We start from the raw sequence: 11249 nt of genomic DNA, 5'->3' as shown, positions 1-11249 counted from the left end.
CCCGGACTGGGAAGGAGAAAACTGGGCAGAGGGTTTGTTTCTGGAAGCGAGGCGCTGCCAGCACGGCCAGCCCAGTGTCCAGCTCTAACAGGGCAGAGCTGGGCGGGCCCCCTGTTCTCCCTGTTCTAAAGCTTTCCTCGAGATCAGACTGACCTCTCCAGTGTCCCTCCCTCGCAGGGCCGGAAAGCGCTGCCCCAAAGAGGAACGCACACGCACGCTCAGCGTCTGGCCCCTCGCAGCGGAGCAAGCAGGCAGGGTCGCCGGCCCGGCCGCCCCCTGGACTGTGGTATCTGGCCGCCACGCCCCCAGCACCAGCCCCTCCTGCCTTTGCCTACGTCTCCTCGGTGCCCATCATGCCTTATCCGTCAGCCACTGTGTAAGAACTCCCCTTCCCCGCCTTCCTGGCCCCTGACTCGCTTCGCAACTTGCATTCAGATCCGTGTCCGGCCACTGAGAACCCGGGCGTCGCTTACTTCTGTGTTTTCCCCCAGTGTGGAATGTGCCGAACAAGCAGAACACTCGTGCAGTCACTCAACAAACCCTGAGTGCTCCCTGCATACCAGGGAGAGTGCTGGGCCTGGGTGGGGGCCGGGGGCTCAGCAGTGGGGCCTGACAGAGGACCCTGCCCCCTAGGAGCTCGCGGGGAAAGCTTGCGGGAGTCTAGAATCCATTTCCTTGTGGCTCTTCCCAGCAAGTAAGTAATGCACACCTACTGTTTTTCAATAGGCTTTAAAAAAAATTTTTTTTTTTAATGTTTATTTATTTTTGAAGGACAGACAGAGACAGAACATGAGCAGGGGGGGAGCAGGGAGAGAGAGAGACACAGAATCCAAAGCAGGCTCCAGGCTCTGAGCTGTCAGCACAGAGCCTGATGCAGGGCTCGAACTCACAAACCATGAGATGGTGACCTGAGCTGAAGTTGGACGCTTAACCGACTGAGCCACCCAGGCGCCCCAGCTTTATTTTTTTTTTAAGTTTATTTATTCATTTTGGGCAGGGAGGGGCAGAGAGAGAAGAAGAGAGAGAGAATTCCAAGCAGGTTTTGTGCTGTCAGCACAGAGCCTGACACGGGGCTTGACCTCCCGATTGGTGAGATCATGACCTGAGCCGAAATTCAGCATTAGATGTTCAACCGACTGAGCCACCCAGGTGCCCTGGGCTTTATTTTTTAGAACAATTTTAGATGCATAGAGAAATGGAGCAAACAGTAAAGAGAGTTCCCATACCCCCCTCCCCTCCCCACACACACTTGCCCGCGCACACACACGCACACACTCAGAGCTTCCCCGGTCACTAACATCTTACTCTAATATGATACTTTTGTACAGTTAGTGAATCAATATTAATACATTGTTATTAACTAAAGTCCATAGATTATGCAGGTTTCTTCAGTTTTTTAAAGGTTTATTTTTATGTTTGAGAGGGAGCACTAGTGAGGAGGGGGCAGAGAGAGAGGGGGACAGAGGGCCTGACAGCAGTGAGCCGGATGTGGGCTCGAACTCCTGAACCATGAGATCGTGACATGAGGCGAAGTCAGTTGTTCAATCAACTGAGCCACCCAGGCGCCCCATGGGTTTCTTCCGTTTTTACCGGAAGGTCTTTTCTTGGCCTGGGATCCCATCCAGGATGCCACATTCTCACGTCACGGGTCCTTAGGCCCCTCTGGGCTGTGCCCGTTTCTCAGACTGTCCTTGTTTTTGCGGCCCGGAGTTTTGAGGACTACTGGTCAGGCATAGGGTAGGATGAGCGCTTTTTTACCTGGATTTGGATATAAACTCTGGCAAGAGAGACAAGACATAGCAGTTGAGGCAGAAGCAGTTCAGGGGTTAGAGTCCAAGCTACACTCGATCCCTGTCTGCCACTTACTGGCACCGTGGCCTTGGTAAAGCTGCTTCCTCTCTGAGCCTCCATTTTCTCATCTGTGAAATGGGGTAATGGTCTCCACCACGCACGGTTAGTTACGAGAGGATTAAGTGAGGCACGTGGCCAGACGCCCGCGAGGCGTTTGCGGAATTTGTCGTGCGGGTCACGGCGTTGCCATCATGGCAGAGAGTGCGACTGCACACCGCGGTCATCGGCAAAAAAAGAAAAAATACATAAAGGTGGCTTCAACAGGACAGGATTGATTGTGCAGGGGGGAAAACCCTGGGCTCTGAAATCAGGAGACTTGTCTTCTTGTCCTGTGTCTGGCTAGTTCCGTGCCTCGGTTTCCCTCAGTGTAAAAGGAGTTGGTTGGGAGCCTTCTCGGGTGGCGTGTCACCAAAAGCCTGTGTAGGTGGGCAGCAGGCGGCCAGAGTCGCTGTGGGGGCTAGCGCTTGGTGGGGGCAGAGGAGCCAGGTGCGTCCCGCCCCCGTCGCCTGTAAGGGAGCATGGCTCTAGATGCTACTAGAATTTGGGCTGATGATACCCTGAAGAGGCTCCCTCTGCCCGCAGCAGGACTGAGCATGCTCAATGACAGGGTGCCCTTTAGAAAGTTTGTGGGCTGGTGCTGCCACCTGCTGGCTAGATGCCTTATAGCCCCTGCGCCAAAGCCTTTCTAGCCGGGAGGGTTTTCTGGTTTGGGTTTTGGCCAGGAGGTGGGGGACCGTTGTAGCTTCTGCCTCCGAGGGAGTTTTGGACGGCTTTCAGGCCAAGCTAGCTGGTCATCAGATTACATAGGGATGTGTGTAAACCCAGTGGTTACGCCTCTCGGTCCCCAGAGGAAGGAACTGGATTCAAGAAGCCTGTTCATTCGGGTCAGGTGATGTGTATCGGCCTTACTGGGTGCTGATTAGCTCTGGGCATGAGTCCGGCACCGCCCCTTCCAGCGCTCTGACTCTGAGCTGACGTGTGCAGAAGCACTTAGAGTGGCCAGGCAGCCCCCAGAGCTCTTCACCCCACTTTTCTTATCAGCTCTCTCCTGGGAGGGAGCTAAGTGTGGCTCTTTCAGGTGGGGGGAGAGCCCTTGAGAGGGGAAGCCGCCCGGGATGGCTAGGATTTGCCGCCGGGCCCCCTGCCTCACTGAGCTTCTCGAGCTTCTCTTCGCTCGCCCGTAAGACCCGTGTCACGGTGCCCACGGAACGAATAAGACACCAGCTGCCCAGCCCTCTCCGTGCTGAGTGACCGCAGGCTCCTCTCTCCTCAGGTACTATGCGCCTCCGGGACCTACCTCAGCTTCCTCCCCCCAAGCAGCCGCCGCCGAGTGGCCCCCCGCAGCCTCCCCCCGGCCGGCCCGGGGGCACCGGCGCTCCGTCCAGCTGGACCTGGCGGACCTGGAAGAGCTCAACAAGGCCCTGAATCGAGCCGTGCGGGCCGCCGAGAGCATCCGCTCCACCACCAAACACATGAGCCGCTCCCTGTCGGCCGACCTGCGCCAGGCCCGGAGCCTCAGGGGCTCCTGCCTCTTCTGACTTGGCTCTGGAGACTCAGACACGGACGGGGGGCGGGCAGGTGGACGGGCTGCCTGCTCTGTCCCCCAGGCCGGGACTCGGCTGGAGCCAGGCCCGCGGGCCCCCGCAGTCCCCTCCCGAGAGGGCCCCGAGCACTGGGGTGCGGGCCTGGGCATCGTGAGAAGGAACTTGCCCGGGGACCAGCCCCAGAGCCCGAGGCCGCCTTCTGCCCGGAGGCAATCTCGGGGTCTGCTGGCCCTGCACTGCCCACCTCTGGCCTATAATATGTATTTTATATACAGATGGACAGATTTTTTTTTTTTTTTTTTTGTTTTACTGAGCTTCCCTGCTCTTAGATCCAACCTACAAGGCCAGATAAGAAGGCATAGGGCCGGAGTCTCTGGTACGAACCTGTCTCCTCGCCTGTGACCAGCCCCTCCAGCGTGGGCATCTCTGGGAATTTCCTCCTGCTGACTGGTGACCAGCTGGGCTCTTTGACACCATCAAAATGTCAAGATGTCGGGCCCCCAGGATAACATATGCCCAGCTCCTCTGGAGAGGACTTTCCCACCGGCCCGCTGGGAAGGGGACACGCACAGGGGGGCCCAGGAAGCTGTGCACCATGGTCCCTCTCTGTACCTCATCCCCAGAGCCCCAGCGCTGTCCCCGGGACCCCTGTGGAATCTGGCTGGCGGCCTAGCCCCTGCCAGGCCCTGGTCAGGAGGCCAGCCTGTCTCTTGCTCCTACCTTGTAGCAGCGTGAACCTCAGCCTTTCTGGAATGTGTATGCATCAGTGATATTTGTATATTTGAGGCATTTAAAAGTCTATTTTCGTTATAAGGGGAAATGAAGAAGGATGAATACTGATCTTTTAAAAAAAAAAAGGGAAAAAAAAAACATTCCCAAAGCCGCCCACGTCTGTGGTGTGACATCGACTTGTGGTTTCTTAACTCAGCTCTGCGGGGAGGAAGGTTTGATGACGAGCCAAGCCCTTCCCCCAGGGGGCCTATTGGATGCAGTTTTCCAGACCCTGCCCGCCTTCCTCTGGAGGCTACTGTTTCTCCAGCTTTCTCCCTATGCCTGTCTCCGGACCCTACCCTGTTGACTGGAGAGGCTGTCCGGCCAAGCCCCTTCTTACTGGGGCCAGAATAGACTCTCCTTTCCAGTGCTCCTTTTAGTAGCAAATATCAGCCACCATTTCCTGAGCACCCACTAGATGCCAATTTTTTTTTTAAGAGACAGAGTGTGAGTGGGGGAGGGGCAGAGAGCAAGGGAGGCAGAATCCGAAGCAGGCTCCAGGCTCTGAGCTGTCAGCACAGATCCTGACGTGGGGCTTGAACCCACGAACCATGAGATCATGACCTGAGCCGAAGTCGGACGCTTCACCAAGTGAGCCACCCAGGCGCCCCTGAATGCCGATTCTTGAGCTAAGTATTACCCCCACCATGGGCCTCCTTCGTGGATGAGAGGCCGAGGTCCCCAGGGGCTATCTGCCCAGCCTCATGATGCCTGACTCTGAAATCCATTTTCTTTGCTGTTCTCTTCTTCCTAACCTGCAGGAGCTTGTCTCCCCGACTCCTGCTACGCCCTCCCGTGGCTCGCTCTCCATCTCCCTCATCTCCCTCACCTTCCGCGTGCTCCTCCCTGCCCTCCGGGACCGTTTCTGTTTCATTTTCCAGCTGATCCTCCTCAGCGGACTTGACAATGGCAGTTAGCCGAGAAGGGAACATTTCCTGTAGGCTCTGAGCCTCCTGGATGCCAAGAGGCTGTTCCAGGGGTACGAGGAAGGGAGCAGGGAGCCGAGGGCNCCAGGGCGGCGTCCCCCGCCTCAGTGCCCCGGGTGCGGCGTGGCTCCTGCTTTGAGCCCAGGGTGCTGGGGTCTTGGGTCTTTGCAGGGTGGCGCCCGGGAGGGGGCAGTACAATCGCCGCAGGGCTGGGCGTCGGGCGCCAAGGTCATGGCCGCGACACTCCCCACGGCTTGGGCCACCCGGGCCACCCGCTCGTGGAATTGCCTGAGGTTACGCGGCCCCAGGTTTTCCGCCACTAAGTGGGTCTGCTTCCCTCACGTGGCCTTGAATCCCGAAGCCGTCGGGTCTGGAAGGTGGCTGGACTCCCCGCTTGGGTGCTCAGTACTTTTGTGCCCCGAAGTGGGCCTGCCTTGGACGTGGCCACATCTCGAGGGCTCCAAACATATTTGCACGTTGGCCGGTCTCTAGGGGCCAACCGCACCCCTCGTTATATCCCTGTGGGCGTCAGGCGGGCCCTGTGAGGGTGCCTCGTGGAGACACAGGCGCTCTGGCCTGGCCCCAAGGTCTCTGCGTCTCTCCGTCCTGCCCCCCCCCCCAGGTCACCTCCTACTACCAGCATGTTCCCCGCAGCCTCTGCCAGAGTCTGCCTGCCTCCAGTCCAGCCCCTCCCACCTGGGCTCCCCAGGTGGCCAGGGTGATGTCTAAGGTGAGGTCCCTCATGCTTGGTACCCCGCGCTGGGCTCCTCACCACCCCCGTTCACCTGAACTACCAGGGCCTCCTGCCTCCGTGTTTCTCAAGCCGCACCCTCTCGGATCCTTAGCTGACAGCTGGAACAGCAGGGGTTGTGAGCTCCAAATCTTTCTAGACTGGCTCAGATGCCCCCTCCAGGAGGCCTTCCCAGATTTCTGCCACAGGAGGAACCTCCCCCTTCCTGCGCTGGGTGCCTGTCATCTTCCAGCCTGTGCCGGGTATTTCAGCAGGGGGCTCTTCCAAGCAGAAGGGCAGGGGCTGACCTGGGGAGGAGCCAGGGCTCAGCTCAGGCCAGTCTTCCACACGTGTGAGTGAGTGACTGAATGAGCAAAGGACAAGCTGCCTGCTTCAAATGCAGAAGCTTTATTGATGCCGCTGAGACAAAGACCTGAGGTACAAAGGGCGGGCCTCGGGCTGAGGAAGGGCCCCAGAGTCCCTGAGCTCCTAACCAAATGCTCTGTCATCCGATGACCCCTCGTTTTCCTTCTGCTTTTCTGTTTCTTCCTTGTGCTGTTTCTCCAGAGGCCCACACATATCCTGGAAGACAGAGGGAGCATCGTGGTGGGAGGAGCGCGGGGCTCTTGCGGGGCGGGGGGAAGAGCTTGGACCGCGGCACCAGCTCAGGCTCTGCCGCCGCCTCGCTGGGTGACCTTGGGCAAGGCATTTCCCTCTCTGAGGCTCAACGTCTTCACCTGGGCACAGGGCCTCAAGCCCTTAGGACAGCTTGGCTTTTACCGAGGACTTGCCAAGCCCTTGTGTTGCTCTGGGTTCCTCACAATCATTGGGCAGATGATGTAAGCAAGGTTCAGGGTGGCCGTGGGGCCCGTCCAAGGTCCCTGGCCAGTAGATGGGAGAGGGGGGTAAGCAGAGAGCAGGCCAGGAGACCAGCTGGTGCCTGTGAACCCAGTCCTTCCCAGCGGCTCCCAGGAGCAGGGAGCGGAGATGGTTTACGCCAGCCACCGTGACCACCGGAGACGACCTCAGGCGGCAAGCAGAGACATTTTTATTTCAATAATCCCTGAAAGCAGTTCATGTATATCCAAAAAAAAGTGTCACCAGCTCATCAGCCCTGTGCGTTTCAGATATTACTGCACAGGACCAGAGTGAGCGGAGCCTCTCCCTGGATACAGGTTGAAAGGAAAGTGTGAAGGAGATGATTTTATAGGAACTTCGCAGCGATGGCAAAAGTCAGGCCGGTGGTCCTGGACATGGGGCAGTTTGGGTGGTGCTGGAAGCCACAATACCCACCCCCCACCCATGGGTATTTGAAGTCTGGGGTGTGGCCCGCAGTTGTCAGCGTGAGTGTTGCTCTGTCATGTTCCACCCCTGTGTCCGCCGTGCCCCTCCTTTCCAAGCCCCTCCCACACCCCCTCCGTTTCACAGTGACTTTTCCCTCCTGGGCCCTTGTCCCGTGGGCCTCTGGGAAGCTCAGCCGTTCATAGTGGGAGGTCTTATATAACTCGCTGCACAGCCTGGGCCGGCAGCTCATCCCCTCTGGGCCCCTGGGGCTGCCCAAGGCGGGGTCACCCCGAGGGTGGGCACGGCCTGGTCCTCCCTGCGTTCACCTGTTTCTCATCAGTGTACACGATTTCCGACTTCTGTAAGCCCATGCACGTGATGGCTTCGTGGAACCCATTCATTTGCTCCTGGGTCGCTTGTGGCTTGTCAGCTGCAGGAGGGAGTGACGGGGGGAGGGGGGGTTGCTACGTGAGCTGGCCGGGGCCTGGCTGGGAAGCCGGGGAGGGCAGGGGAGCCGGGGCCCGGCCGCAGGGGAAGGGAGTCCTGGGCGGGGTGGAGGAAGTTTGAGGGATGCCTACTGTAGAAGGACAGCCCCATGTTCTGCTCGTCTTTCGGGGAGAAGGCAAGCATGAAGGTCTTGGGGTCCTTGGTGAGCAGCAGGTAGCCATATTGTTCTTTGCCGAACTCTGGAGGGGAAGACCTCTGGGTGAGACCACACAGCACAGCGGTTCCCAGTCGTAGGCAAGGAGCCCCAGGGGTGCCCGTGCCACACGGTGATGAGTGAAGGTCACGGGTTTACCAGGGCCACGTGCCCCTAGTCCAACTGTGCTCCCAGCCCCGTGCTATGATGTGGCACTCAGAAATGGGCCTTTCTCCCCATTTTCCAGGTGAGGAAAGTGAAGCTCAGACAGGAGCCTCAGGGCTGCTAAGTGCTGTTGGTTTAATTCCATTGGCATTTGCAGGCTCCTACTAGGTGCCCTCTCTGGGGTGATGGTGGGGATATGAGTGAGTCACTGTGTGCCTGACACAGACTGCCACCCTCATCCTGGAGGAGAAAGAGTGGTTGAGAGGCACGACCACAGCCCCCCTTGGGCTCAAATCCTAGTTCTAATGACAGGCTGTGTGACTTCAGGGAAATTGCTGGACATCTCTGTTTCTCTGTTTCCTCATCTGATCACTGTGATGTCCTCCTAAGGTTGCTCGCGAGGATTAAGTGTGTCAATTCCGTTCCCGGCACGGAACTCACATATGTCGGTGGCTATTTGGGATTACTGCAGTGTGCAGACCCAGGACCCCAGAGGTGTGGGAAGTGGGCCTGCCCTGTGTTCTCTGTGCCTACAGCCTTCCCGGCCTTAGCCCCAGCACCTCCTCTTTCGGCGGGCCCACCCACAACCCCCCACTGGTGGGCTGGCCCTCACCGTGCTTAGACAGGCTCCCATTCTCCCGGTGCACACTCAAGAAGCTGGTGTTGTAGACGCACTGGCTCCCTCTAACAGATGAAGAGGGGAGTAAAACAAGAAGACCGTCACGGAGAAGTGGACAGTCACTGGCCACCGCCATCGAGCAGCAGGAATTGGTGGCGATTAGAACCCACCCTCCCCATTCCATGTGCGAGAAGGCTGAGACCAGGAGACGGGAGGGACTTCCCTGCAGCTGCAGCTGCAGCTCGGAGCTTGGAGCTCGGAGCAGGAGCCTGGGGCGGGGGGCGGGCTAGCACATGGGAGGTCTCACATGGTTAGGTACTCCCTGAGCAGTATTGTGTCCTCTGTAGAGTTGATGTCAAAGTAAAAGAAGGCCGCCTGGATTGTCCTAGCCGACTGGTTGAACTCTTGGTTGCGGAAGGCCGAGCCGATGTAAAACCACTTGCCGGAGAGCTGGGGAGAAGCCAGGAGGCGATGATGGCGGCCGCGGGCCGAATCCCTCCGGGGTCAGCGGGGCAGATCTCTCCCTCCCTTTTGCACATGGGGAGACTGGGGCCCCCGGCGAGGAGCGGACACGCGGGAGGTCACTCTGAGGTTCAGGCACCTCCCCCAGCCACCGGATGGCCCCTCCCCGCAGTACAGAATGTCCCCTCTGAGGGACCTTGCGGTAAGGCTTGGAAGTGGAAGAATGCCCCCAGAGGCTGGTCAGAATGTCACCCCAGGATGCAGGAGAGAAAAGGGCAGAGTTGGGGAGGCGGGGGAAGGGGGCTGACCGCGAGCCAGCAGGAGAAAGGGAAGCCCAGGGAGGGAGGCAGCTGCCCGCGGCGCTCGGGGCCCCGGACACGCACCTGGTCCAGGGTGGCATTGGTGATGTGCTTCGCCGTGAGGTTGCCACACTCGGGGCTCTGTGCTGCCAGCAGAGGAAGGAGGCTCAGGACAGCCAGGGCCCAGGACAGCGCCATGCCTACAGGGAGAGGCACTGGAGTCAGGCCGGACTGATGGCTGGAAGGTACAGTGACCTTTATATCCAGCTGTGGGTGGAGTCCTGGAGCCCCCTGGTGACGCGTCAGGTGATGCTTGCGAAACGCCTGGCACAAACTGTTCCCTCCTTCCCCCAAAGCCGGCTGTGGCTGAAGCCTCCAAGCCTGGGTCTAATTGAGAGCCCTGACCTAGAAGCAGTACTGGGAGCCCAACGTCCGCCTATTCAAAGCCAAGGTGGGTGTGGGCCGGAGCGGTGTTGTCAAACACGGTAGATTTCAATAGAGAAGCCTCTAAGCAACCTCTTAGGTTCGGGTTTTGTTTTGTTTTGTTTTGTTTTGTTTTGTTTTGTTTTAAAAGCTCCTATGTTTTTACCCAATTCGTGTCCCACTGAGCATTCAGACTTTGAGGGAGACCCAACCATGAATCAAATGCGGATGGCGATTCAGAGGGTTCCCAGGCTAGGTGGGGTGGGTGTGGGGAGTGGGGTGGGAGAGGGGTCAAGGGTTGGGGAGAGGGCAAAACATGGATTCTATTCCAACTGAGTGTGGTAACCACTGTGGACGAGCAAAAGTCCGGGGGGTGGCGGTGGGGGGTGGGGAGGATGGTGTTGGGCAACCCAGCCTTGGAGGAAGGGATGTTTCCAAATGAAGGCGGCATCTAAGTTATATGTCTATTTCCAGTAAACGTGGTTATTACCTGAAGTCTCTTCCAACATCTAAAACAAGAAATGATGTCCATGCAGTCTCCACCCCCCTGCCATGTGAGCAGGGAGGTGGGCGTCTCTTTTCACCACTTGGTCCCCAACCCTGGCCAGTGGTCATCTCTGCAGAATGAGAATTTCCACTACCTGCTTGCATTTTTACCTGCCAACGTCAGATCGTTATCCCTATGAATGAATATGTCCAAAAAGTCTTATGATGACATGCTTACAATTCTATGTTCTTGTTCATCTCCTATATTTCAAGTCATTTTTCATGTTTCAGTGTAGTTCGTGGTCAACATTTTAATGGACGCATACCCTTTGTCTGCTTCCTAGATTCCAACATACGTAATGATGTCCTCTCTTTATACCTATGGCATTTTGTTTCATTTGTCCAGCGTTATTGAGCTATAATTGCCCATAGCACTTCACATTGTGATGTTCTCTCTGATAAGTGTCACAAGTGACCAAATCGCCTTCTAAAATTACCATAGCATTCAAGAGAAGGAGAAACATGTCACGTACAAACCCAAACTGTTATTCAAAATAGCCAAAAACTAGAAACGGTTCAAATGCCCGTCATCAGGAAAATGGAAAAACACATTGTGGCATTTTTGTAAATGGAACATTACTTCGCAATAAAAAGGAACGAACTACTGATTCGTAAGACAACACGAATGAATCTCAAAAACATTATGCTGAGTGAAAGAAGCCAGACTTAAGAAAGCACAAACTGTATAGTTCCATTTGTAGAAGGTTCTAGAATAGCCCAAACTAATCTATAATGGTAGAAATCAGATCTGCGGTTGCCCAAGGCAAGGAGGGCAGTCGGGCTGCCAGAGGTTGTCCGAGCACTTTCTGAAGCAGGCGGCACTGTTCCACATTTCCACCGCAGGGGTGGTTACGCGCATAATGCACGTTTGTGAAAACTCATTGAACCGTAAACCTAAAATGTGTGCGTTTTATTGTATGCCAATTATACCTCAATTAAGTTGATTAAAAAAAAAAAACACAACTCTCTCCCCAAACAGAGAAGACAAA

The 11249-nt window shown here is 56.7% G+C and overlaps 2 protein-coding genes across 2 annotated transcripts in view; one reads left to right on the top strand and one right to left on the bottom strand.

Moving 5' to 3' along the window:
• Positions 1-4258, top strand: part of AKNA (AT-hook transcription factor) — a 42146-nt gene extending 37888 nt beyond the window's left edge. Inside the window, exons 21-22 of the mRNA XM_077769772.1 lie at positions 178-376; positions 3125-4258. Coding sequence (XP_077625898.1) covers positions 178-376; positions 3125-3389 — 464 coding nt within the window. The 3' untranslated portion in view covers positions 3390-4258. The remainder of the gene's footprint in view (positions 1-177; positions 377-3124) is intronic.
• Positions 4259-6209: 1951 nt separating this feature from the next.
• On the bottom strand, positions 6210-9511 carry LOC144236265 (alpha-1-acid glycoprotein-like). The gene is made up of 6 exons (XM_077769916.1): positions 9376-9511; positions 8838-8980; positions 8525-8595; positions 7685-7792; positions 7433-7536; positions 6210-6404 (listed from the first exon to the last, which is right to left on the bottom strand). Exons 1-6 carry the CDS (start codon positions 9487-9489, stop codon positions 6312-6314), a joined length of 633 nt encoding a protein of 210 aa, XP_077626042.1. The 5' UTR covers positions 9490-9511; the 3' UTR covers positions 6210-6311.
• Positions 9512-11249: the final 1738 nt, after the last annotated feature.

Source organism: Crocuta crocuta, unplaced genomic scaffold (assembly GCF_008692635.1).
Source record: "Crocuta crocuta isolate KB4526 unplaced genomic scaffold, BGI_CrCroc_1.0 scaffold95, whole genome shotgun sequence".
NCBI classification, from domain to species: Eukaryota; Metazoa; Chordata; class Mammalia; order Carnivora; family Hyaenidae; genus Crocuta; species Crocuta crocuta.
Note: the sequence above shows the minus strand (reverse complement) of the source record. Positions and strands in the feature narration are given on the sequence as shown.

Excerpts from the sequence above, each read along its gene's own strand:
- LOC144236265 (XM_077769916.1), bottom strand. The coding sequence starts at position 9,489 with ATGGCGCTGTCCTGGGCCCTGGCTGTCCTGAGCCTCCTTCCTCTGCTG. Across the intron at positions 8,981-9,375 it reads CCAATGCCACCCTGGACCAG|CTCTCCGGCAAGTGGTTTTA; the intron begins GTGCGTGTCCGG and ends GCTTCTCCCCAG. Across the intron at positions 6,405-7,432 it reads TGTACACTGATGAGAAACAG|GATATGTGTGGGCCTCTGGA; the intron begins GTGAACGCAGGG and ends TCTGTCTTCCAG.